We start from the raw sequence: 26,715 nt of genomic DNA, 5'->3' as shown, positions 1-26,715 counted from the left end.
GGTCATGGTGGCACATGCCTGTAGTCCCAGCTACTCAGGAGGCTGAGGCAGGAGGATCACTTGAGCCCAGGAGTTTGAGGTTGCTGTGAGCTAGGCTGACACCACAGCACTCTAGCCTGGGCAAAAGAGTGAGATGAGACTCTGTCTCAAAAATAAAAAGTATACTGTGAGTGCAGGTCTCAGCCAGTGCAATAAGACAAGGAAAACAAATTAAAGGGCCTAAAGATTGGAAGGAAGAAATAAAACTGATATTGTAGTACCATAGATGGCATGATTGCTTAACTTAACATAGCAACCCCCAAAAATCAAATACCTAGGAATAAATCTAACAAGATAGGAAAGTCTTCTATAAAAACAACCTACTAATAAATATAAAAACAACCTACTAATAAATGAAAATATAAAAACAACCTACTAATAAATGAAACAATATGTCATGTTTACTGATTAGAAAACTCAATATGACAAAAATTTCCTCAATAGAATCAATAGGATTCCAATCAAAATCACAGCAATATTTGAAAAATACTGACAAGCTAATTCTAAAATTCATATGGAAATGCAAAGGGTGATAAGAGAAGGCAATCTTGAAGAAGCCTGGATTTATTGCATACCCAGTCCTATTATTAAGACAGTATAGCACTGGCTGCAGGACAAACTGACCACTGGAGCACACTAGAGCATCCAGAAACAGACCTGCACAAATGCAGTCACCTGATTTATGACAAAACAACACTTCAGTGCCATTGGGGAGAGGGCATTTTTTAAAATAATGGTGCTGGGTCAACTGGATATCTGTACAGGGGAAAAGAAAAAAGGATCTTGACCTTGATCTCCCACCAAACACAGAAATCAATTCCAGATGAACTACAGATCTAAATGTGAGAGTTCAAACAATAAAGCTTTTTGAGAAAAACATATGAAAATCTTCATGACCTTAGAAAGTAGGCAAAGATGTCATAAGCAAGACATAAAAAGAACTAATGGACCAAGTAGAGCTGAATAGTCTGTGTTAAATTAAGAACTTCTGTTCATTCAAAGACGCCTTTTTAGGAGTGTGAAGACAACCCACAAAGTGGGAGAAGATTTTTGGAATATATATATCCAGCAAAGGACTCATATTCAGAATATATAAAGAACTTTTATGTCATGGGCTAAATTGTGTCCCCTCCAAAAATTTATACATTGAAGTCCTAACACCCAGTACCTCAGAATGTATTCGTATTCAGAGATAAAGCCTTAAAGAGATAATTAAGTGAAAATGAAGTCTTTAGGGTGGGCCCTCATCCAATGTGACTGGTGTCCTTTTAAGAGGAGTTTAGGACACAGATACATAAAGATAGCCATGGAGAGAGACATGCCAAGGAGAGAGACCTTCAAAGAAACCAAATCTGCTGACATCTTAATTTTGGCTTTCATTCTTTCTTTCTTTCTTTTTTTTTTCTTCTTAAGACAAGATTTCACTGTTGACTGGGTAGAGTGCAGTGGCACCATCATAGCTCACTGCAACCTCAAACTCCTGGACTCAAGTGATCCTCCTGTCTCGGTCTCCCAAGTAGCTGGGATTATAGGTGCAAGCCTCCAAGTCTGGCTAATTTTTTTTATTTTTGAAGAGATGGGGTCTTGCTATGTTGTTCAGGCTGGTCTTAAACTCCTGACCTCAAACAATCCTCCCACCTTGGCCTCCCAAATTGCTGGGATTACAGGCGTGAGTCACCATGCCCGGCCGATTTTGGATTTCTTAACTCCAGAATTGTGAGAAAATAAACCCCCCAGTCTGTGGTACTCAGTTATGGCAGCCCTAGCAAACTAATATACCGTACAATCAGTAAGAGATCATCCTTTAAAATAATGGGGAAAAGACCTGATCAGACATTTCACAGAAGATATCCAAATAGCCACCAAACATATGAAATAGAGTTCTATTTCATTAGCCCTTAGAGAATCGCCAACTAAAACAGACACAACTATGCTCCCACCAGCATGGGAGCGTGGCTGAAATGAAAAGAATGAAAACACCAACTACCGGTGAGGATATGGAGCAAGTGGAACCAGACCAACCCCTTGGGACAACTATTTGACAGTATAGACTAAAACTGATCACATACGCATCCTCCATGACCCAAGTAATTCCACGCTTAAGTATATGCCCAACAAAAACGCATCCATATGTTCACCAAAAGTCATGTTCTACAATGTTCAAAGCGGCACTCTACAGATAGCCTAGAACTGGCAGCTACCCAAGCGCCCATCAACAGTAGAATGATAAATTGTAAAATATTCACAGAATGGAAACTATATAACACTGAAAATAAATCTACAAACACACAAAACAAACAACATGGATGAATCTCATAAACACAAATTTGAAGCAAAGAAGCCAAAAGCAAAAAAGGGCATTGTGCATGATTCCACTGACATAAAAAGGAAAACAGGCAAAACTCAGTCATGCTGTTAGAAGTCAGGGCAACCAACAGTGGAGGGCAGGGACCAAATGGGAACAAGAGGAGGATGCTGAGGTACTGGCTACCCTGATGTGTTCACTTTGATAAAATTAATCAAGCTATGGCCAAGCACGGTGGCTCATGCCTGTAATCTTAGCACTCTGGGAGGCCAAAGTGGGAGGATCACTTGAGGTCCGGAGTTCAAGACCAGCCTGAGCAAAAGCGAAATCCCTTCTCTATTAAAAATAGAAAAAATTGGCCGGGCGCTGTGGCTCACGCCTGTAATCCTAGCTCTTGGGAGGCCGAGGCGGGCGGATTGCTCAAGGTCAGGAGTTCAAAACCAGCCTGAGCAAGAGCGAGACCCTGTCTCTACTATAAATAGAAAGAAATTAATTGGCCAACTGATATATATATAAAAAAAATTAGCCGGGCATGGTGGTGCATGCCTGTAGTCCCAGCTACTTGGGAGGCTGAGGCAGGAGGATCGCTTGAGCCCAGGAGTTTGAGATTGCTGTGAGCTAGGCTGACACCACGGCACTCACTCTAGCCTGGACAACAAAGCGAGACTCTGTCTCAAAAAAAAAAAAATAAAAAATAAAAAATAAAAAAAATAGAAAAAATTAGCTAAAAATAGCCAGGCATGGTAGTCCCAGCTACTGGGGAGGATGAGGCAGGAAGGTCACTTGAACCCAGGAGTGTGAGGCTGCAGTGAGCTGTGATGACACCACTGTACTCTAGCCAGGATGACAGAGTGAGGCCCTGCCTCAAAAAAAAAAAAAAAAGTTAACTGAGCTATAAAGTCACAACACTTTTCTATATGCATATTATACTTTAATGAAAAAGTTTTTTAAGTGTACAGTATTACAGAAATGGAAAATGCCTTTTTTAAAAAAAGCAGGGAGCTAGGAACAGATTGCTGATAGAAAAAAGCCTGACTTTAGGACATTAGAGAAGAGTCTGTAGCCCCAAGCTGTGGCCTGAACCGCTGACCATGCGCCAGCACCCTTCTCAAACAGCCGCCCCCTAACACACACTGCCTGGGGTAGGGGCAAAAGGCTGGAGACAGAGGCTGGGACCCCCACACTGACCAGGAGGGTTGACCCAGCCTCCCCCAACACTGCCCTCCAAAGCAGACCTGCCCACTGCTGCTAGGGGCATGTTTATGTCACCCAGCAACCCTGGAGAATCACTCCTGCCCCACTTCCAGTCCACATGGTTCTGCCGGGCTGACCCCTCCTGGCTTAGGGCTGTCCAAAGGCTTCAGAGCTGATCCGAAGACATTTGATGGAACGACTGAGGGTTTGGGATGGGAGACCCTGAGCTGGTAGGACGGACACCTGAGCTGCTGGCTTCCCTCTTTACCACCACGTGGGGAGGAGCCTGGCCCAGAATGAAGCAGAAAGGAGAAACAGAGGTGACTTCTAGAACTCATTTTTGAGCATATAGATCTGCATGTGCCTGGAGGCTACACCCTGAACTTGTTACCTAAGCCAGTGAGTTTCCTTCTGCTTAGGCCAGCTTGAGTTACATTTGTCACTTAGGTCACTTGTGACAAATGTGCCCTATCACCACTCTCTGGAAGCCTGTGTGAGGCTCAGAGACCAAAATGGGCATGATAATTCTCCATGCTGACTGTTATCTCAGGCACCCCTCTGTGGCAGAGTGGACTATACCTCCGAAAGTACTTTTTTTTTTTTCTTTTTTTGTCCCTTTATATGGTCTGTGTCCTAACTTTTGTTGTTTTTTTTTGAGACAGGGTCTCGCTCTGTTACCCAGGCTAGAGTGCAGTGTTGTCATCATAGCTCACTCTCCTCAAATTCCTGGCTCAAGTGATTCTCCGCCTTAGGCTCCCAAGTATCTGTGACTACAGGCACACACCACCACATCCCACTAATTTTTCTATTTTTTGTTGAGCTGATTGATCTCTTGCTCTTGCTCAGGTTGGTCAAGAACTCCTGGGGTTAAGTGATCCCCTGCCTTGGCCTCCCAAAGTGCTAGGATTACAGGCATAAGCCACCATGCCTGGCACTTTAATACTCATCATTCCATTTGATCATCACAGAAATGCCAATAGAAATGAGGACAGGTACAACTGTTCCTGCTTCCCTCACCATCCTAGACTATTCTAGAGCTGGTAAGGATGTCAGATGGTGAAGAATCTGTAGCTCCTCTGGCTTCCAGGTTGAGAAGATGGAGCCCCAAAGGAAGAAGAGACAGGATAGTTTGGCCACAACCGAAGCCCCAGAAACCTGACAAAGGCTTGGACGTATCTCAAAAGGGCCTGGAGAGCAACAGTATTTAGGAAACTGGTAGATTGTGAAGTGGCCTGAACCCCAGATTTGAGGTTTGGCTTTAATCATTTTCTATATCCTTCTGTTATAATAAATGATCAGGGGCTTGACTGAGCACTCCTCATCCGCCATAATGCTAAGATTCATTCATTCATATTCTTATATAATCCCCCTCTAAGGCAGCTTCTGTTCTTAGTTCCATTTTGCATGTGAAGAGACCAAGGCTTAGGCGCATTAAGTGGCTCGGGGAGTTGGGCCTCAAAACCAAGGTTGTTGGTTTGAGGCTGGGCCGGGTTTGAGGCACCAGCCAAGTTGCCTGTGCCAAGACTTGATTTAAAGGGTGAACTGTCCCATCTTCTGTCCCTTGCTGAAATAGTCTGTTTCCTTCTACTCCGATGTTCACTTCCTTCAGCATTTCTAGAATCCAACTTTTTTTTTTTTTTTTTTTTTAGACAGAGTCTCGCTTGTTGCCCAGGCTAGAGTGAGTGCCGTGGCGTCAGCTTAGCTCACAGCAACCTCAAACTCCTGGGCTCAAGCAATCCTGCTGCCTCAGCCTCCCGAGTAGCTGAGACTACAGGCTTGCGCCACCATGCCCGGCTAATTTTATATATATATTAGTTGGCCAATTAATTTCTTTCTATTTATAGTAGAGACGGGGTCTCGCTCTTGCTCAGGCTGGTTTCGAACTCCTGACCTCGAGCAATCCGCCCGCCTCAGCCTCCCAGAGTGCTAGAATTACAGTCTAGAATCCAACTTTTAAAAAAAACTATTCCCAGAGCAAGAAATGCCCTCTCCAATTAGCTAAGACCCTTCCATCTGTCCTCAGCACCATCTCCTTACAGCCAATGGGTTCTCCCCCTTCTGTGTACCTGTTAACACACTTTTGGGTCAATTATTCTAGCTGGATCATCTGAAACACCACACCCAGGGGCCAGCTGCCTTCATGTGCCACAGAGCAAAAGCCACCAGAGCCGGCTTTTCTAAACCGTGGATCAGATGACACCACTTCGCACCCACTAGCACAGCTATCATCAAAAAGGCACAACAACAAGTGCTGGTAGGGATGTAAAGAAACCAGAACCCTCATGTGCTGCTGACTGGAGTGCATGATGGTGCAGCTGCTTTTGAAAACACACTAGTGGTTCCTTAGGAAGTTAAACACAGAGACCATGTGATCCAGCAATGCCACTCTTAAGTATATACCCAAGAGAAATGAAAATGTATGTTCACACAAGAACTTCTACATGAACATTCATAGCAACATTATTCATAACATCCCAAAAGTACAAACAACTAAAATGTCCATCAACAAATGTTGTCTAAAAACAAATGTTTCTGGATAAACAAAATGTGGTCTATCCATACAGTAGAATATTATTCAGCCAATACAAAGGAATGAAGCACTGATAACATGTTATAACACGTATGAACCTTGAAAACATTATACAAGTGAAAGACTCCAGACACAAAGGACCACATATTACATGGTTTCACTTATACGAAATGTCCAGAACGGGCAATTGGTCCACAACAGCAAAAAGCAGATTAGGGGTCACCGGGGACTAGAGGGAGGAGGAAATCAAGAGGTACATGGTTTATTATGGGGTAACACACATGTTCCAGAATTAGATAGTGGTGATGGTTGTACAACATTGTAAATAAACTAAAACCACTGAATTCTACACTTTAAAGTGGTTAAATGGTGAATTTTATAGTATGTGAATTTTTTTTTTTTTTTTTTTTTTTTTTTTTTTTTTTGAGACAGAGTCTCACTTTGTTGCCCGGGCTAGAGTGAGTGCCGTGGCGTCAGCCTAGCTCACAGCAACCTCAAACTCCTGGGCTCAAGCGATCCTCCTGCCTCAGCCTCCCGAGTAGCTGGGACTACAGGCATGCGCCACCATGCCCGGCTAATTTTTTATATATATATCAGTTGGCCAATTAATTTCTTTCTATTTATAGTAGAGACGGGGTCTCACTCAGGCTGGTTTTGAACTCCTGACCTTGAGCAATCCGCCCGCCTCGGCCTCCCAAGAGCTAGGATTACAGGCGTGAGCCACAGCGCCCGGCCTAGTATGTGAATTTTAATCTCAATTTTTAAGAATGTTTTAAACTCCTCCTCCCAAGAAAATAACCCGATCACACAGGGACGTCCCCACCCCACTATGGTTTCTCCTCCCAGTAGGAGTCAAACCCAATGCCCTACCAGGTCCTGCCGGCCGGGCCCACGCCTCCTCCATCTCTCCTACTGCTTTCGCCCTCACTCATTCAGTTCCTCCACACATCGAGTTTACCCCACCGCCTGGCCTTTGCACTTCCTGGTCCCTCCGCCTAGAATGTTCTTGCCCATAGCTGATTCTCATGGTCGGGTTTCTGCCAAAATGTACCCCTGCTCCCCAGAAAGGCCTCCCTAACCACCTGCCTGCAATACAGCCCCCCCACGCTCCATCCCCCCACTCTGCTTTACTCTTCATGGCCCTTGTCACCGTGAGAAACGACGGATAGTTTTAAAAACAGTTTATGTCTATACTGCCTGTTACTCCAGCCAAGAGGGCAGAGATCGTCTTTCAGGTTCACAACTATGAACTTGCCCCCCGTGTAGCCAAGAAGCCTTTTTCTGGAAAGAATGGATTTCCTGAACAACTGCCTCTTAATCTGAAATGCCACCTGTTACCTGGCCGAGAGTCCAGAACGCTCAGCCATCAGCCACACACCGTAGGTGCTCAGAGAGTTCGTGTGTATTTGCTGATCGTTCCGTGGCGAACCCTGCCCTGGGCTTGTCTAGAACCCTAAGGAAGCAGGAGGAATAATCCCTCCCCATCAAAAGCCTGAACGTCTTTCAGGGGTCACAAAGCACCCAGTGTTTACCCAGCAACCCACAAACAAAACACGAAGGAGAGGTGTAAGGTTGTGCTGCTGATACCTAAGCTGGAGCTAGGGTCCAAATTGGCCTCATAAAACTGTCCTGGCAAACGCCCTCTGATACAACTTCTTATGACTTTGCAATCTGACCTGTTCTCCAGAACGAGACGGTTGCAGCTCACACCTGCTCCTGCCTCCTCCCGTGGGGACTCTCTTTCTAGAGGCAGTTAGAAGTCTAAAGAGGCAGGTGGTGAAGGCCTCTTTCCCCTTCCTCTCTCCTCCGCCCTACTTCAGCATCTCTGAGCCACACATAGCAAGCAACTTACCCACTAGGAGTTTGACGTCTCGGACTGTGAAGTCAGGGTCAGGCATCCTGGAAAAATGGGGTGCAGACCTTTGGTAAGAAGCCAGAAACAATGGACCTAGACCCCACCTTGGGCCCACTGTGCACCCCATTATCTGGGCAAGCCTGAAATGTAGTGTCAAGGGTAAGGGCTGGAGCTGGGCATTCAAACACCTACTTTCTTTTAGGGTAGGGAGCCCTCTCTGTGTCTGTTTCTCCTTCTATAAAACACTCTCCTTAAGGAGTTGGATGAAAAGTGGGGGGACCCCTCTAAGTTCAGAGGAAAAGAAAAAGACACATCACACCAGGTCCATGGATTTGACAACACTGGCTACAATAACAGAATGGTTGGCCGGGCGCGGTGGCTCACGCCTGTAATCCTAGCACTCTGGGAGGCTGAGGCGGGCGGATTGCTCAAGGTCAGGAGTTCGAAACCAGCCTGAGCAAGAGCGAGACCCCATCTCTACTATAAATAGAAAGAAATTAATTGGCCAACTAATATATATAGAAAAAATTAACCGGGCATGGTGGTGCATGCCTGTAGTCCCAGCTACTTGGGAGGCTGAGGCAGGAGGATTGCTTGAGCCCAGGAGTTTGAGGTTGCTATGAGCTAGGCTGACGCCATGGCACTCACTCTAGCCTGGGCAACAAAGCGAGACTCTGTCTCAAAAAAAATAAATAAATAAATAACAGAATGGTGGCTGTGGTGACGTTCTCTATTAATTAACAATGATCCTAACGTTTAATTCCTCATCATAGAAATGAGAGTCCCGAGCAAGTCTGGCAGTGGGTGTTGGAGAGGGAGGCAGCATCGGATGCCACCCTAAGCCTCCTCCCCAGCCCCTGCCCAAGGGCCGGAAACCTGTTCTTCCAGCCTGTGTCCCAGCTCTCTCCGCCACCTGGTGCTCTGACAGATCTCAGTGAGAATGTAAAGCAGAAATGGTGGAGAGGCAGGCTGCTGGGGAGGCAAAGAAAGGAGACACACTAGCACCCCAGGAAACACATCCTCCACATAGGAGTCTGTGTAGAAAAAGTGTATCTAGGTACCCCAAATTTGGGCTTAGCTGGTGATTCTCTTTGCAGCTCAGGCCCTGCCTCAGTTTCCTGATTTGGGGGCAGGGGAAGGAGGAAAGGTACAATTCTCTGTAGGAGGTCGATACACGTAACTGGGGTCACTTAGGGGAAAAAGTCAAACCTATGCAGGCACGCTTGGAGAGTTTTTTCCCCTAAAGGACTTGAACAAGGAGATGTTGTACCCAGATCATGAAAAAAGATCCTTCTCAGTGACTAACTGTGGGAAAAGGGTAGAAGAAACCTACTCTGAACTACGAACTTTGAGACAGGGGAAGAGGCGATTTGTTTCAGCAACTTACTTAATTCCCAGTCCATCCTTTTCTCGAAATATCAGGGGAACTCTCAGAGCTTCTCTCTGTACGTACTCATAGTTGAAATCTGTTTGGATATTTGAATTAAAACAAGTTGGTTAAGCCACGGAGGAGCAAATGAACCATGATCCTTTGGTTAGGGGAGGAAAAATGACAGAGAAAGGGCAAGATGTACACTACATGCAGGCATCAGCTATATGGCCAACGCTCCCTGGAAAATGATGGGGAAATGATCGGGCAAAGCCCAAGAAGCCATGCCAACACCAGCTCCTCTGCCTACTCAGTCATTCCCTGCATGCCCCACTGGTCCCAACTTGTCAATGAACAGCCCAAGGCCAGCCAGGGTTGGGGAGGGAGACACTCAAAGAGCCCCACACAGGAAGAGCCCCAGCTATAGCTCCCAAAGAGGGACACACAAACACATCCCAAGCAGAGCTCACAAAGTAAAGGGACAGCAAAACTGAAGAATGCCACCTGGGAGGATCTGAAGCCCCAGAGAGGAGGCTGGGAGGAGGGCTCTCATTGTAGCCGAGCATCAGTGAAAATCTTATTGTAATATCCTGCATAGTGAAGGGGAGGGGGGGAAGCCGGTTTCCCTGGAAACTGTGTATTTGATGCCAAAATAACTAGGGAACTGGGCACAGCTTTGTTGTCTTAAGAGTGAAATTCTGCCACAGCCATCACAATACTTGCTTCATCCGGATAACTGGGAGGGATGCTCCCCAGGTGAAGGCTGTGTAGATGGGGCCCATAGAAGATTCACAGGGCAGTTTTCTGTCTGGCGTTTGTCTAGTATAGACCCCAAAATCCTTATCCAAAACCCTGGAGAGTGAAGGAGGCCTTCGACTAATTTCTTTCCTTCTCCAAACCCCAAACCAATGGATCTGACCAACTGTACCCACAAATATGGAGATGAGGGAGGCTCAGATAAACCCTCATGGCCCCCCCCAAATCCTCAGGTATCTAAAGCAATCCACAAGGGCACAAGCCTTCTCTGGCTGGCAGGAAGGGACACAGAAGAGGCCCCGGGCCACTGAAGCCACTGGCCCAGGCAAACAGCTCACAGGGCAGCCTTGGGGGAGGAGGCGGCCAGGATCACTCCCCTCCGAAGAGAACAAAACCCAGAGCTGGGGAAAGCCCTGACCTCCGCAGCTCAGATCCCCAGGGGCTCACAGTGAATGGGGATTCCTAAGGATTTAAAGGAAGAGAAGTTTAAGAAGCTTCTATTTTGAATCCAGGCTATGGGCGCCTTCTGTTTCTCAGCTCCTCCCTCCAGTTTTGGGGCCAGATCTGAATGAACTAGCAAAACCCTGGGCCTTGTCCTTTGAAAGGGGCCAGACGGCAGATTTAAGAATACACTTTAAGGATACACTTTCATGCCCCCTTGCTGGAATAAACCCCCATACACCCACACACCCAAACCCCTCCCTACCCCCCAAAACTAGGGTCAGCTTCAACTTCTTCAAATGAGCTTGAGAAAAAGCTCTGCAATCCTGGGCTGAGAATTCCTCACAAATGACTAGGAAGAGTTTGCATATTGTTTCCTCATAGGATCCACCAAAGGATAGTAAAATGGGGAGAAAAGGAGAGGAATTAAAATTCTATTTATGCGGAGGATATTTAAATTAGCTGGGACTAGCACCCTGCTCTTGGACCTGGCAAGCTGGAAGAAATTTCTTCCCTCCCCCCACAACTACCCCTCCCACCAGCAGAGCCCAGGGCCCCAGGAGGCAGTGGACACAAAAGAGAAACTTCAAAAATACAAAACCAGGACAGTCTCTTCTAGGGGCTAACCCACGGCCACTCAACCAGAACCTGGGAGAGGGAGGCACTTCCCCTGTCACCAGCTCACTGGGGGACTGAGGAGTTTTCCAAGGGGGTTGGGCAGGGTAAACAAAATGGAAACTGACCAACTAAAGGAAATTTCAAGTAGGGAAGGAAAAAAATGAACTTACAAAGTCCAGGGGGCCTGTGTAGGCAAGGGCATCTCTGAAATCCCAACCCCACAGGGTTGCGGAACCAGAAGCCACACTGGCTGCAAGCTGGGGCAGGCAGGGATCTGGAGGCCTCAGACCCAAGCTGGAGCATCACCCCAATATCTGGAGGGTACCCTAGCCATTTCCTAGTAGGAGAGCCAGGGAGAAACACAGGCCCTGAAGGTCTCTGGCTCAAGTGAAACTCAAAACCCCAGAAGCTTCCCAACCTGTGCTCTAAAGCAGGGAGGCCCACAGGAGACACAGCTCTAAGGTCTCAGTCCTGGGAACAGATCCCGGTTCCCAGAGAGGTTTCCAAGAGAGGCGCCCTACGCCTTCGATTCCAATTGCCAGGGGACAGCGATCTCAGCCCTAAGCCTAAGGAAGGGTCACCTCCTTAGCCCAACTCCTGGCCTCAAACTGTCGAGGCTGCAGAGCTAGAGAGCTCAGGCCTAAGTGGGGGCTCAGGCCAACAAGTCAGGGCACACACGGGCCAGGCCGCTGCTCCAATCTGGCAGAGCCCATGAGGGGACGCTCTGCCGACCCAGGCCTGAGGGGGTGTCACCCCTATAACCCACGGCGCCCCCACCACCAGTTCCCAACAGGCAGATCTGGAGATGGCTCGGGTTTGGGAGGCTTCAGGCCTGGGGGGGTCTCACCCCGATGTCCCAGGGGCGGCCACAGCCGGGCTCCAGCCAGGCGGCAGCACCTCTGGCAGCGCAGGGAGCGCAACCGGCTCGGGGAGGGGGAGGACGCAGCGCTCCCGCCTCCCTCAGTCCGCCTGTCCATCCCCAGGTCCCTTAGTCCGCAGCGGGGGCCCCCGGTTTTACCCACCCTGGGGCTGCTGGTGGTCGCAGGCCGGGCCTAGGCCCACACCCGGCCCCTCTTCCCGCCTGGCCTCCTCCCTCGCCACCCCACCCCACCCCCCAGTGCTCGGCCTCGTTTCGTCACCGGATCCCCTGGAATGGGGGACGCGGGCGCGAAATACGAACCCAGCCACCGGCAGCTCCCTCCCCACGTGCGCTCGGCCCCGCGGCACGGAGGGCGGCCCGGGGAGGGGGCGCCTCACCTTTGCCCTCCATGGCGTGCACGAAGTCCCCCTGGTACAGCTGGCTGCGCAGCTTCTCCTCCAGGCTGAAGCCACGAACGCTGACGATCTCCTCCACGTCCGACAGGTCCTCGTTCTCGTCGTATCCCTGGCGGTCAATGGGGCGCTGCGGGGACCCAAACCAGAGAGCCCAGGACATTACTGGGGTGACTGAGGGTGGCCTCTTACCCTTGGGCCCAGCACGAACAGGTGCAGGAGGTGCGCGCCCCCTGCACCCCACCTTAGCAACCCGTGCAACTTTGCGCAAATGCCAAAGATGCAGAAAAGCAGGATAAGGAGAGGGGCCCGCACCCCCAGGGTCCAGCAGCACCCTACAAGGAGCAGTCCTCTCCTGTATCTTTGGAAGCCATGGAAGGGACATCTGGGGGCTCTCCTTTGCCCCCGCCCCGAGCTGTGTAGAGCTTTGCCCACTCAGCCGGGATCCTGGTTATGTAACCCGCGGAAGGGGCTCCGGGCACGGGCTGGCCGGGCAGATGTAGGCCCCGGGAGGAGCCGCTGCAGCGCCCGGCTCGGCGGTAACAGCAGCCCCAGCAGCCGCGGCGGCAGAGCCGGGAAGCCGGAACCGGGGGCTGGCGGCATTTCTAACACTGGAGCCGCCCCCGAGCTACCAGGAATGCTGGAAAGCTGAAATGGAAGGGCTGAGACCCCAGCCGCCCCCGCCGACCGCCCGCCAGTGCAAGAAGACGAAGTGGGGGGAGGAGGTTCGGGGCTTAAGGGGGGAGAGGCAGGCAGCCCGCCACAAAGCTCCGATCGGAGACCCCAAAACGCACCAGCAGCTGCCTCATCTCCCCATAAGCGCGCGCGCACACTCACTTCCTAAGGAGACTCCCCCACCACTCCCCGCATCCCCCTGCCTCCTCCCTCCACCGCCCAGCGCCCGGCCCCGCAGCCCCCCAGATTCTGGGCGAACCCCGAACCGCTCAGCCCCCTCCACGCCTTTCCGCGCTACCACCTCCCCACTTAAGTGTCTGAGACTCTGAGCCTCAGAAGGGACTGGAGGAGTAAGCCGCTTGCTTCCTTTTGCATGCAATTTATTATATTTTTCCGGTCCTCTTGCAAAATACAGAAAAGGAAAGAAAAGGCAGCAAGAAACAACCAAAAAAAAAAAAGATCTATCATATACCAGATACAGATTTGGGAAAAAAAAAAAAAAAAGCTACACACCAATCTTCTTCCAGAGTCTTTCTCTGCCTCCATTTTTTTAGGAGAGTTCACCAATTAATTGTCAACGCTCCTGCCCCCTGCATTTTAGCCGAGGGGGGAAGGAGGGAAGACCAAAGAAAACAAACCGAAAAATAAATAAATAAAGCAAGCCAGAGCCGAGATCTACAAAGTTTTGCACCAACACTTAGGCAGATCCGTTTGCAAAGTCCTAGGAAACCATTTTCAGCAGTTGGGGGGGGGGAGGCGTCGACGTCATAATCCCCGGAACGTAAACATTGTTGCCGATCGCGCTCGGAGCTCGCGGCCGGGTTAGTGGGGGGGCCCTCGGCCCGGGATAGTGGGGGCGGGGGCGGCGGCCAAAGGAGGTGTGGGGCGGGGAGGGAGCCCGGGAGGCACCGGGCGCCGTTAGCGCCCTGGCATCGCTGTTTTGTTGTTGGGTCACGAGTGCGCCTCTGCACGCAGGCGCCGCCGCCGCCCGGGAGTTGTGTGCAGAGCTGACTTTTGGAGGGCTGAGTTGCAGGCGGCGGGCGCATCCCGGAGATGGCGGGGCAGGGAGGGAGGGAAGGAGGAGGGGGCGGGGAGGGAGGTGCAGATTTGCACGGCTGGCCTCAGCGGGAGGCGCGGAAATGCAAGCCCAGCATGCTGGCGTGAAAGCCCCCGGGGCCCGGCACCCCCCAAAACGACCCCCCACCTCCGTCCCTGTCCCCATTGCTTAAGGCTACCCCTTTTCCTTTTTCATGCATCCCACTCTATTACCTGCATGGCGACCCAAATTCAAAGCGTTTTTTTTGTGTTTATATATATTGTTTTGTTTTGTTTTGTTTTTACACTGCCTGTCTTTTTCATGGGGTGGGGGACAGTGGTGAGCCTCTGCAGACCCCCCATTTGCAAATCTTCCATATGGAGGAGGCATTAGGGGGACCCTGAAGGCAATTAGCTCAGCTCCATACCTGTAAGGACTGCATAACTTTTAAACTCCTGGGACTCAAAGATATGGACCCAAACACGCGCACACACACAGGTACAGGAAATACAGCCAGACTAGAGCCTTTTCAGACTGCAGCTGACCGGAAGACGTTGCCTTTCATTCATTCATTCTGCCCGCCTCTGTGGAGTCCTTTACTAGGCGACGAGCCCTGAAACAGAAGTTGGACTTTTTTTTTTAAAGGTCCTTGCGCTCGCCTAGAGGAGGGAATAGATGCTCAGGAGTGAAGGAGAGAATCGGATCTGGCGCCTCCTAACGCAGCCCGCAGACGAGCGAAGGGTAAGCCCTTGTTGGACATTTATGGGAGAAAAGTCGGTGGGAAGGTGCGTAGTGCTCTGGGACGGGAAGCGGGAAACTTGGGCACCTCTCTACTTAGCGGAGGTATCATTGACTAAGTGATGTCATTAGCCCACTGGCATGCTTCCGTGTCAATTTACTAGTGCTTGTGACCATCCCCCCCCCCCAGCTGGTCCTGAGTTGTCCTGGAGGGCCATCGTGAATAACAGGTCGACTCTGGCCGAAAAGAGCTGGCCCTAAACATCCCTCTAGCCCCACTCCTGTGCCCTACTAGGCCTGATCTTAGGGGTAAAGATCCTGATAAGATGACATGGCAGGAGGACTATAATAAAGGTACGTTGTAGACAGCAGGCTTTGCGCATGGCATTTTATTTCTGCTGTGGGATAGTTGGAGCAGGTCATTTTGCAGATGGGGAAACTGAGGCTCAGAGAAATTATGAATCTGGATGGCTTGCTCTGCCTCCATATAGTCTTCATGTGAACAAGCGATCAGACAGACATGTGGGAAGTGACTTCCCCACCAGAGATGGGATGTGAACCATCAGCTCCGCACTGGTCACGTAACATTGCTCACCTTAGGGTTTCCTGTCTTATCTTTCTGTAGTCCATCTAGTACCCCCAAAGGATACTCTCTGAAGTTTATCTTAATTCCTGTTTGATTGCTGTAAAGATCTTTTAAGTAGGGATGAGACTGGCAAACATCAAAATTTGTTTCCAAACTGAAATCACCCACGTTAGTTCTGCAGCATCAATCCGCAGCTCATAGTGTGAGTGAGAAGGCTTCTACCTTTAGCCTCTGGCAAAGACCAGGGACCATTTTGTTTGTGTCTCTCTTTCTTTTAAGAACCCTTTAAGGGAAATAGTCTTAGTCCCTATTTTGCAGAAGGGAAAACTGGGACTCAGAAAGGCAAAGTCACTCAACCAGGATCACAAAGCTGCGTGTGGCAAGGCTGGGGCTCAGGCTGGAGCCTGGCTTGGCCATCACATGCTCTTTCAGAGACTCACCCCCGACGCTACTCCTCCATAATGAAATAAACATGTTCCAAGGAGGGTGCATAGCTGGAGGGAGGTGAAAAGTGAGCTGATTGGAATAAAGCAAGAAATAGAATGTTTGAGCCTTTTAATTAATTTTTCCTTCCTGAGACCATTCTCTCTTCCCAAGTGTCCCCAAAAGCTGGCATCAGGAAAAGATCCAATGGTGGCCACCTTAGTGTAAAAACAGTTAAGTCCATATATCACCTCGATGGGGAGTTCCTGGCCTGTCAGAATGGGAAGGGGTAGAGTGGTCACGTAATTTAATCCCCTCCCTTTACAAACCTCCAGGAAACCACAAACCGGAGAGAAGAATGGGCCAGCCTGGGGTTTGTCCCCTTCTGACGCCCCCAGAAAGCCTGCCCTGCCGCCTGGTCCTAAGTGGTCACTCAATAAATGTTGGGCCCTTGATGGATCACCTTCCCCCTTGATATTTGCATTTTCTCTTTATCAGTAATTGGCAGATGAAAGGCTTTGTCCTCCAGTTGAAAGAATTCCAAGCATTTGCTCAAAGTGGGGGAGGAGGTTATTTTGGGCCTAAGGGGGAAGGGCCAAGCCCCTTGTGCTCCTGGTGTTGGCTAATTGTCCCAGCAGAGCGGATAGTAGGTGAGCTTAAGGTACTTACCAAACACATGTACTTTTTCTTTTAGGGAAACTCTGCCTGGCCAGTTGTATTTGAAACATAATAATAATGATTTCCTGAACCCTCCTGCTCCTTCTCACAAAAGGCCCAGTCAAATCCTGCCTGGGTTTTTCCCCCATTCATTCATTTCTTCATTCATCAAAGGTTGATTGAGCAGCTCTGGGCCCAAAGACAGAGGGGATAGAGAAAAGATAGAAGAAACAGCTCCAATTGTAGGCATACCCCGGGCTGGACAGGGTGATGGACAGGCGGCTTCCTGAGGAAAGGACTGACTCCAGTTGGAGCTCTCAGAAATCAGAATCCAGGATTTCAAATGCTTAAAAAATTGAAGTTGTTCTCACATTCACAAATAATTATAATAGCTCCTAAATTTTGAGAACTTAACTATGTCTATGTGCAAAGCCCCACACATTTGCTGTCTCTTTGAATCCTCACCAAAGCTCTGTGAGGCAAGGGCTGTAATTCCCCACTTTCATGTTGAGGCTCAGAGAGGTCAAGTTGCTTGGCCAAATTGTGCAGCTATGAAATAACAGCGCCACGATTTGAACCCAGAGTTTGTAAGAATCCACAGCTCAGACCACAGAATTGACCTCTATGCTAGGCTGTCCCATACAACACTGTGATGAGGACATTCTATATCTGCACTGCTGTCCAGCACAGATGCTTCTGGCCACATGTGGCTATTAGGCATTTGAAATGTAACTACTGGGATTAAGGAACTGGATTTTAAATTTCATTTCATTTTTGGCCCGGCACGGTGGCTCATGTCTGTAATCCTAGCACTCTGGGAGGCCGAAGTGGGCAAGATTGCTCGAGATCAGGAGCTCCAAACCAGCCTGAGCAAGAGCAAGACCCGTCTCTACTATAAATAGAAAGAAATTAATTGGCCAACTAATATATATATAGAAAAAATGAGCTAGGCATGGTGGTGCATGCCTGTAGTCCCAGCCACTCGGGAGGCTGAGGCAGTAGGATTACTTGAGCCCAGGAGTTTGAGGTTGCTGTGAGCTAGGCTGATGCCATGGCACTCACTCTAGCCTGGGCAACAAAGCGAGACCCTGTCTCAAAAATAAATAAATTTTAATTAAAGTTAAGTAGCTGTATGTAGCTAGTATATCTATTAGCATAGCCTTAGCATGTTTTCCAGAATTTGTCTTAACTATATATACAACGATAAATATATACATATATATATATACACACATATATACACATCGAGGTCTGATTTGATGCTAGGTCCCCATAATCAACCTTCTGGAAACATTTGTGGAATGAATGAAGGGTCTGTGGGGGAAGGGGGCCAAGGATATCAGCAAAGGTTTCCTGGAACAGGCCATCTGGTACAATGTGAATGCTTGCAGTGTTAGCCCTTAAACCACACTCTCTGAGTGCCTGCCAAGAGCATGTGTGTAGGCACCAGAGGATGCCAGTTGGCTATGAGATTGTCCCACCTGCCCAGATCTCACAAATAATCTTCTCAAGGACAAATAATTGGTGACAGAGCAGGAATCCTTAGGCAGGGGTAACAACCTCCAGATATATATCCTGACAGACTCACACACAAAGATGCACTCCATTGTAACCCTGTTTGCAATAGAGAAAGTCTGAAAACAATCTGAAAGTTGAGGAACCAACTAAATCATTCTTGTAACATTTATCTGCCCAATGAAATGCCAGTGATCATTAAAAATAATAAGGTAACTATCAATATATATGCTGATATGGAATGATATCCTTAAATTAAAACAAAACAAAGCAAGATGCAGAATACTAATAACACTAAATTGTGCTGACCACTTAGGTAAACTAACCAAAGGGAATATATATACCTATATCTATACATATTCTTTTCTATACACACAATTTCCTTTAGGAAGACAAAAAAAATGGGGAAAAGAACTGGGAAAAGAGAAGAAAACCTATTCTTTGGTAGACTAAAATTTTTACCACATATATGCACGAATGTTACCAGATTTTGAACCTTAGAGACTTAAATTTCATTTTATATGCTATAGTACCTTTTGAATTTTGTCCCACAGAGATATGTTACCTACTCAAAAATGAAGTCCATTTTTTTCATTTTTTAAGTCTACAGGATTCAAAATCAGGTAAATCTAAACAAAATAAATATTTCTTAGATATAGATACTTACTTGGCAAAGCATGAATAAAAGCAAGGAGTGATTAACACAAAATGCAGGAAAAGACTTAACTCAGGAACAAAATGTGAGCAGCAAGAGGTCCTGGGTGACTTTCTGTGTTTTAATCCACATGGTGGGCATCTGAGAGCATTCTTTAGAGTGTACTGAAATATTTTACAAATCCTATTGTGTCTGTGAAATAGTCCACAATTTAAAAATTGTTTTAAAATTTTCTTTCTCCCACACCAACTCAGTTTCTCCTCTGAGTCCTTTCATCCCCAGAAAACTTGTTAACAATTCTGGTCCTTCCATATTCTCCCAGAAATAGTTATGCATTGACAAACATCTCCATGTATTTTCTTCTATTATTATATCCCAGAAACAGACACACTGCACCCTGCTTTTCACTGATTATAATCTTGAAGCTCCTTATATATATTATCTGTAGAACTTCCTCATCTTAAAATATTATTTAAAGATGAGCTAAATCTGAATGTGGTGATAAAGGAAAAGTTTAAGATCAGTTAATAAAAAGTTACAGAATTAAGTGTATATTATGACCTTATTTATGTCAAAAAAAACAAGCTACATATAATGTTTGTGTATATATGTCCTTTGCGGGCCCCCCCCCAAAAAAAAAGATAAAAAAAGGATTGGAACAGAGCTGCAAACTTAACTATCTTTGATCCTCTCCAGGAGGAGAGAAAATTTTAAGGATCATATTTATATATTATTTGCATTTTTAACAACCATTGTGACCTTTTAAATTTATAAAACATTTCAAACATAAAGGCATAGGAAACAAACATAGCAAAGACTTATGTATCTAGGACCCAGTGTACTAGAAATTAGAGTTTTGCCATATTTTGTATTTTGTAAATTAAAATATAAATACTTTTATCCATTTTAATCTAGGGAGATAACAGACCACACTAATTCTGTTAAAGTGAGTGGAGTTCCTAAAGACCTTTCTTTTTTTTTTTAACTACTCAGTCTTTTGTGGATTGAAGTAAATGAGTAAGAAAGAACAATATGTATGTGTGTATGTATATATATATATATATATATAGAGAGAGAGAGAGAGAGAGAGAGAGAGAGAGAGAGAGAAAGAGAGAGACTGTCAAGCCTTGGCCATTTTGGGAAGACTTAAGTTATCTATGTAGAATTCTGCATTTTATAATATCTCTTTTCCAGTCTGAAGATTGGAAGGAAACTTAGAAATAACAGGTGAGTTGATTAACGGGTTAATTCCACAAAGAGTCATAAAAGTTCAAAGATTCTTTAAAAACTTGCATCTTTGGATTGATGGACAAGTGTGTTAACCAATGCTAATAAAAATCCAAGCATTACTTCATCATGCTCAATTACCATTGGTTGACGGTCCCTGAGGGACAGATAGGAGGGCTGGCGATTAACCCTTTCAGGGAATATCATGCCCTTTGCATTTAATTTATTTTGCAAGATGAAATAGGAACAGATGAAAAGCCTAGAAAAGTCCCCAGACCTTTAAGTGTCACCTTTTGATCTTACCCTAGAAGGCAGGATTTTACCCTGCAAAGGAACAGTGACAGACAAATTTCCTGGAGGAAAGTTTTGAAGTTTTAAAATGGGGAATCAGCTGACCTTGCTGAGTAAGAAGAGAGAGGAGGAGAGAAGGTTGATTCACTTTTTGTGCTATCAAGAACAGAGACCAGTGTTGGAGAAGATTCCATTAATCTTGCAAAGTGATCAGTCACTGAGAGGATTGAATTGCATTTCCTGCCCAGAGATGTGGAGACAGATGACCTTTGCAGCAGCCCTCAGACCCCCAGTTCACAGCTGGAGAGAGGATGTGTCAGCATTTACTTTCAGGTCTGACCGCGCCCTTTGTTCAAAATTCTAACTCTTTGTGTTCAGGCTGCTGCTGGAGTTTTTGTAGTTGTTGATGCTGCTGATTTTTCTAACTGCCCACATCTTGCAACTTCTGAGAAATAAACTCTCTCTTTGGCAGAAGATAATATCTGGAGGTGCTCCTGGGGAACCAGAATAGACACGGGGGATTTTGAGAGACCATTGGGCATTTTGGCTTTAATTATTGCCCCTTCCGGTGCTCCCCGAATGCTGCAGGCTGAACTGGATGGAGCCAGAAGTCCAGCAAAGCGACTACTAATGCCTTGTGTTTATATGGCTCTATTACAGAGAAGCTTTTACATGCATTACCTCATGTAAAAGGTACTGCTCAAACAGAAGCATTTACATAAAAGAACATTCTCAGTCCTTAAATGTAGTGAGTTATTTGACCTTAGACAAAGTACCCAAACTTGAGTCTCAGTTTTCTCATTTGTAAAAAGGGGTTGTAATATCAAATGGATTAGAGTTACCAGACTATTGAATGAGCCACAGTTCTAGAAGAGGGCTCAGTAAATCCTTGTCTTCATTACAATGAAGACGATGTAGAATCAGGTACTTGGGAGGCTGAGACGGGAGGATCGCTTCAGCCCAGGAGTTCCAGGCTATGGTGAGCTATGATTGCGCCAGCGTGACAAAGTGAGATCCCCATCTCTAAAAAAAATAAAATAAAATGAAGGTGACTTCCTGAACTCTAGAACCCTAACAACCTTAACAGATCGGGGAAATTTAGCTTCACCCAACAGAAAAGCTCTTAGGGCATGGATAGGATGGTTCTGTTTGCTTGCCCAACATCTTTTCTCTCCCCCAACAACACCTTCAAAGTCTGACCTTGCTGAATTCTTTTGAGTTCTTTGACTAAACCTGCTCTTTCCCTCCTCCAGATCTTTGCATATGCGGATCCCTTCCCCCAGCCCTCCTCCCTCCTGATGCTTCTCCTGCTATCAGCTTACCTCTCTCTTTCCTGCCCACCTCCTAGTGCCTCCTACCTTATCTTATTGTTGCCTGTGGTCTCCCTCACTGCGTGGCAGCCCTGAGGGGGGGGGGGCAGGATCCTGTCTGCCCCATTAACTGATGGGCTCCTACCTAGCACAGTGCCAACAGCTCCTCTAAAACTGTATGATGAATGCAAGCCCAGCACCCTAGTTGATCCCAGAACTACTCACCCTTCCAGAAATCTTGGAATAACATTCCTGAGATTTTCTCTTTTTCTGGCTAACCAACTCTTAACACTCTTTACAGATGGTGTCAGTGGCTTTTTAACCCTCCTTGAAATGATAGTCATTAATTCACCAATTATTTATTGAACATATCGTTGATTTGTACACAAAACAACAGTTACAGAAAACACTCCTCTAAGCCCTGCAGCACCTATTCATGGCCCAGAGTATGATCCTACTGCCTCAGCCTTCCCAGTAGCTGCGACTGTAGGGACACACCACCACACCCGGCAAGTTTTTCTATTTTTTGGAGAGACAGAATCTTATGTTGCTCAGGCTGGTCTCGAACTCCTGACCTCAAGCAATCCTCCTGCCCTGGCCTCCCAAACTTGTGGGATTGCAGGCAGGAACCACCCTACCCTGCTGACAATTGGTTCTTAGCCCCATCCTGGAGAGAGAAATTCACCCCTTGGGAATTGAGAGCAGGTGAGTTTACCCCCACACAAACTTCTCATTGAGAACACCTCTCACAATTATAATAAAATACCCATGTGTAAACAGTCTAATATCTCTCTCATGGCCAGGTGTAGTATCTCACAGTCTCCTTGATTAAAGGCCATGGGGCTGGAGACAAGCCCTGAGCAGGGACTGGTGGGCCTAGGAGTAGCCAAAAGTCCCAGAATATCCTAGGGCTGTGGTCCCCAACTGGGCCACATAGCAGGAGGTGAGCAGTGGGCCAGTCCACCTCCTGTCAGATCAGTGGCAGCATTAGATTCTCATAGGAGTGTTAACCCTACTGTAAACTGCACATGGGAAGGATCTAGGTTGCATGCTACTTATGAGAATTTCATAAAAATTTTTTTTTGAGACAGAGTCTCACTTTGTTGCCCAGGCTAGATAGAGTGCCGTGGCATCAGCCTAGCTCACAGCAACCTCAAATCTCCTGGGCTCAAGCAATCCTCCTACCTCAGCCTCCCAAGTAGCTGGGACTACAGGCATGCGCCACCATGCCTGGCTAATTTTTTAATTTTTTCCATATATATATATTAGTTAGCCAATTAATTTCTTTCTATTTATAGTAGAGACAAGGTCTCGCTCTTGCTCAGGCTGGTTTCGAACTCCTGACCTCAAGCAATCCGCCCGCCTCGGCCTCCCAGAGTGCTAGGATTACAGGCGTGAGTCACCACGCTGGGCCTTACTTATGAGAATTTAATGCCTGATGATCTGAAGTGGAGCTGAGGCGGTGATGCTGGCGCTGGGGGGCAGCTGCAAATACAGATTATCATTAGTAGAGAGGTTTGACTGCACAATAAATGTAATATGCTTGAATCATCCAAAAACCATCCCCTCCTCCCATCCCATCCGTGGAAAAATTGTCTTCCATGAAACCAGTCCCTGGTGCCAAAAAAGTTGGGGACCACTGTCCTAGGGGACCTACTTTCACCTTCTTCTCCTGATCTCTGGTATTGATTCATCAGCCTGAGCCTTGACTGTAGCCTCCCATCAGTGATCACACTTAATGTGTGCCCTGGGCACCTCATGACAAGACAATAGAGTTTTGAGAGTCCTCTGCTCATAGGTCTTAAGCTCTTTGGAGAAGGTTTGATGCTCTTCTTATCTCTACCTCAATCCTAGGCACTCAGTAGGAGCACAGCAAAGAGTGATTGCAGGATGGGTCCTCAATCCTTCCAGAGTCCTGACTTCTCAGCCTGTGCACTCTGATCCCCTGGAGAAGTGACTTCACCTCTCTGAACCTCCTTCTCTTCATTTGTACAATGGGAAAATAACAGACATTGTTGGGAAGATGAAACCAGACCTTGGAGACCGCAGTAATCCTGCTCTCTGTTCCCTGTTATACCTTCATTTTCTCTGTAGCACTGATCACCATGGATCATATTATACATTTTTACTTCCTGGTTTGATTTTATTCTCCTTTCACTAGGACATCTATTTTGTTCATCTCTGTCTTCCCAGCCTCTAGAACAGAGCTTGGCCCATGGTGGGTTATCAGTAAATATTTGTTGAATAAAATGAACAGATGGTTGTAAAATGATGAGTATTTGGGTGCCTGACAGTGGTAGGTATCATTAATTTACCATTGTGGTTAAAAACTCAGTTTTCTCTGGAATCTAACTGAAAGTAGTGTAATTGGGGCAGGGGAAATTTCACATCATTATAGGAGATACAGTTCAGGTGCTATGGCGGAGAAATCCAATCCTGTCTGTATCATTGACCTGCAGCAAATGACTTCACCTTCTCGCAGCTTGGTTTCCTCATCTGTCAAATGGAGGTGAGAATAGTACACCTCTCAAGTCAGATGTGACCATGGATAAGAAGGTAAAGGGAAAGCACTTAGCACAATGCCTGGCATATAATAAGTGCTCAATAAACACTGGCCCTCATTACTTATTATACTACTTAGACTAGAGGGGAACCCTGACTCATTTAAACAGTTGCTAAGCACTTAAAATATGTCATGCTCCAGCGAGCTCAATAATGTTTATTGGCCTGAATCTGTGAACTCTTTGAGGGAAGGGACCATGTCTACATTGTCATGATCTTAGCCCCAGCAGATGCTAATTAATGTTAAAACATGCTGGAAAATTACATACTAAACTTTAATATGAGTTAAAACCTAGAATAGCTATTAGAGTAATAACACCATTCACCTGTTATGTGCCAGGCACAGTGTTGGGTGCTGGAGATAAGTCAGCAGCTTGAACAAACAGTGGTCACTACCCTCAGGGAACTTGGAGCTTGGTGGGAGGACAGAGTTTGTTCTCATAGTTGCACAGATGGATGGAACATTGCAACTCACAAGTGCCACAAAGGAGAGGTATATGGTGCTATGAGACCCTTAATATGAAGGGGGTCAGGTCGACCTTGTCTGGGGTTGGGGAGGAAGTCAGAGAAAGCTATTCCAAGGAAGTGATGCACAGAGCTGAGCTCCCAGGGAAGAGATCTTAGCTAGGCTGGGTGCTGGGGAAATGCTCTCAGCAGAAAAAATTACAGATGCAAAGGCTTCATGATTGGGGTGCACATTTGCTAAAGGAACCAAAAGAAGACCCATACGAACTGAATGTGGTGAGCTGAGGATGGGCTTGTGAAATAAACTGGAAAAAATCAGTAGGTGCTTTGAGAACTATTTGGACAAGACCTAGTGGAGCTGAAGGTTTGTGTAACCTACAATCTAGCAGTTCCACTGCTGGGAACAAACACTCGAATCAGGCACAAGTGCACCAGGAAGCAGGGACAAGGATGATAGCCCTAGCAGCATTCACAAAAAACGTGAAACAATTCCAATGTTCATGAATAGGGAATGGACAAATTACAGAATATATGTCTTCACTTGGGTTCCTCAGAAGCAAAGCCTGAAACAAAAGCTTATTCAGTGGGACTGCAAACTACTTCAGCCTCTGTAGAAAGCAATATGGAGATACCTTAAAGCAATACAAGTGGACCTACCATTTGATCCAGCAATTCCATTACTGGGCATCTACCCAAAAGAACAAAAGTCACTCTATGAAAAAAACACCTGTACTCGAATGTTTATAGCAGCACAATTCACAATTGTAAAGATGTGGAAACAACCGAAGTGCCCATCAATACATGAGTAAATAAAATGTGGTATATGTATACCATGGAGTATTCAGCTGTAAGAAATAACGGTGATATAGCACCTTTTGTATTTTCCTGGATAGAGCTGGAACCCATTCTATTAAGTGAAGTATCCCAAGAATGGAAAAATAAGCACCTCATGTACTCACCAGCAAATTGGTATTAAATGATCAACACCTAAGTGGACATATAGATAAATAACATTTATCTGGTGTCGAGTAGGTGGGGGGTAAGGGATGGGTATATACATACATAATGAATGTGATGCGCACCAAATGTGGGATAGACATGCTTGAAGCTCTCACTCGAGGGGAGACGGGGGCAAGGGCAACATACGTAACCTTAACATTTCTACCTCCACAATATGCTGGAAAAAATGCATAAAAATTCCTTTTATCTAACAATTAAAATCAATTTTATAAGGATTTTTATATAAAAAAAAAAAGGCGGCTGGGTACGGTGGCTCACGCCTGTAATCCTAGCACTCTGGGAGGCCAAGGCAGGCAGATTGCTCAAGGTCAGGAGTTCAAAACCAGTCTGAGCAAGAGCGAGACCCCGTCTCTACTAAAAATAGAAAGAAATTAATTGGCCAACCAATATATATAGAAAAAATGAGCCTGGCATGGTGGCACATGCCTGTAGTCCCAGCTACTCAGGAGGCTGAGGCAGGAGGATTGCTTGAGCCCAGGAGATTGAGGTTGCTGTGAGCTAGGCTGACACCATGGCACTCACTCTAGCCTGGGCAACAAAGTGAGACTCTGTCTCAAAAAAAAACAAAAAGGAAACTGAGGATAGTAGTTACTTCCAGGATGTTAGGAGTAAGAGATTGCGATGGGGCCATGGAGAATTTTAAAGAAAGATGCTAATTGTGTTGGGTTTTGTTGTTGTTGCTGTTTTAATATGGAACACTTCATGAATCAGCTTGTCATCCTTGCGTAATAGCCATGCTAATCGCCTCTGCGTAGTTCCAATTTTAGTATAGGTGCTGCCAAAGTGAGCACTGTTGTTGTTTTTTCATAATTGTGGCAAAATATACATAACCTAAAAGTTACTTTTTAAAATCATTTCTAAATATACAGTTCAGTGGCATTAAGTACATTTACATTGTGGTGCCACCATCACGTTTAGAACTTCTTTATCATCCCAAACAAAAATTCTGTTCCCATTAAACAATAACTACCCAAAATTCCCCCTCCATTCAGCCCTGGCAACCACCATTCTATTTTCCATCTCTGTGAACTTCGAATATCCTAGGCACTTCATAAAAGTGGAATCATTCCTTATTTGTCCTTTTATGTCTGGCTTACTTCACCTAGCATAGTGTCTGCAAAGCTCATGTTGTGGCATGTGTCAGAATTTCCTTTCTTTTTCAGGCTGAATAATATG

The 26,715-nt window shown here is 46.4% G+C and overlaps 1 protein-coding gene, 2 long non-coding RNA genes and 1 other non-coding gene across 6 annotated transcripts in view; 1 reads left to right on the top strand and 3 right to left on the bottom strand.

The window, feature by feature from the left end:
- The window catches only part of KDM2B (lysine demethylase 2B), a 127,337-nt gene extending 113,450 nt beyond the window's left edge, over positions 1-13,887 (bottom strand). Inside the window, exons 1-4 of one of the 2 annotated variants that reach the window (XM_012782279.3) lie at positions 13,568-13,887; positions 12,365-12,509; positions 9,311-9,389; positions 7,921-7,967 (exon numbers count right to left, since the gene is read on the bottom strand). In XM_012782279.3, coding sequence (XP_012637733.1) covers positions 7,921-7,967; positions 9,311-9,389; positions 12,365-12,509; positions 13,568-13,600 — 304 coding nt within the window. In that variant the 5' untranslated portion in view covers positions 13,601-13,887. Of the gene's footprint in view, positions 1-7,920; positions 7,968-9,310; positions 9,390-12,364; positions 12,775-13,567 lie in introns of those variants that run through there. The other variant, XM_075996528.1, reaches the window with a different exon arrangement.
- Positions 13,810-23,761, top strand: LOC142863461 (uncharacterized). The gene is made up of 3 exons (XR_012914239.1): positions 13,810-13,875; positions 14,736-14,831; positions 23,347-23,761. It is a non-coding gene; the product is annotated as an uncharacterized LOC142863461 (long non-coding RNA).
- The window catches only part of LOC142863462 (uncharacterized), a 26,350-nt gene continuing 19,422 nt past the window's right edge, over positions 19,788-26,715 (bottom strand). Inside the window, exons 3-4 of one of the 2 annotated variants that reach the window (XR_012914240.1) lie at positions 22,911-22,977; positions 19,788-21,205 (exon numbers count right to left, since the gene is read on the bottom strand). This is a non-coding gene — a long non-coding RNA (uncharacterized LOC142863462). The remainder of the gene's footprint in view (positions 21,206-22,910; positions 22,978-26,715) is intronic. The other variant, XR_012914241.1, reaches the window with a different exon arrangement.
- LOC142863791 (U6 spliceosomal RNA) lies at positions 26,224-26,330 on the bottom strand. The gene has a single exon (XR_012914431.1). It is a non-coding gene; the product is annotated as a U6 spliceosomal RNA (small nuclear RNA).

The sequence above is a fragment of the Microcebus murinus genome, chromosome 22 (genome assembly GCF_040939455.1).
Source record: "Microcebus murinus isolate Inina chromosome 22, M.murinus_Inina_mat1.0, whole genome shotgun sequence".
Taxonomy (NCBI): Eukaryota; Metazoa; Chordata; class Mammalia; order Primates; family Cheirogaleidae; genus Microcebus; species Microcebus murinus.
This window is presented reverse-complemented; position numbering and strand designations above follow the sequence as displayed.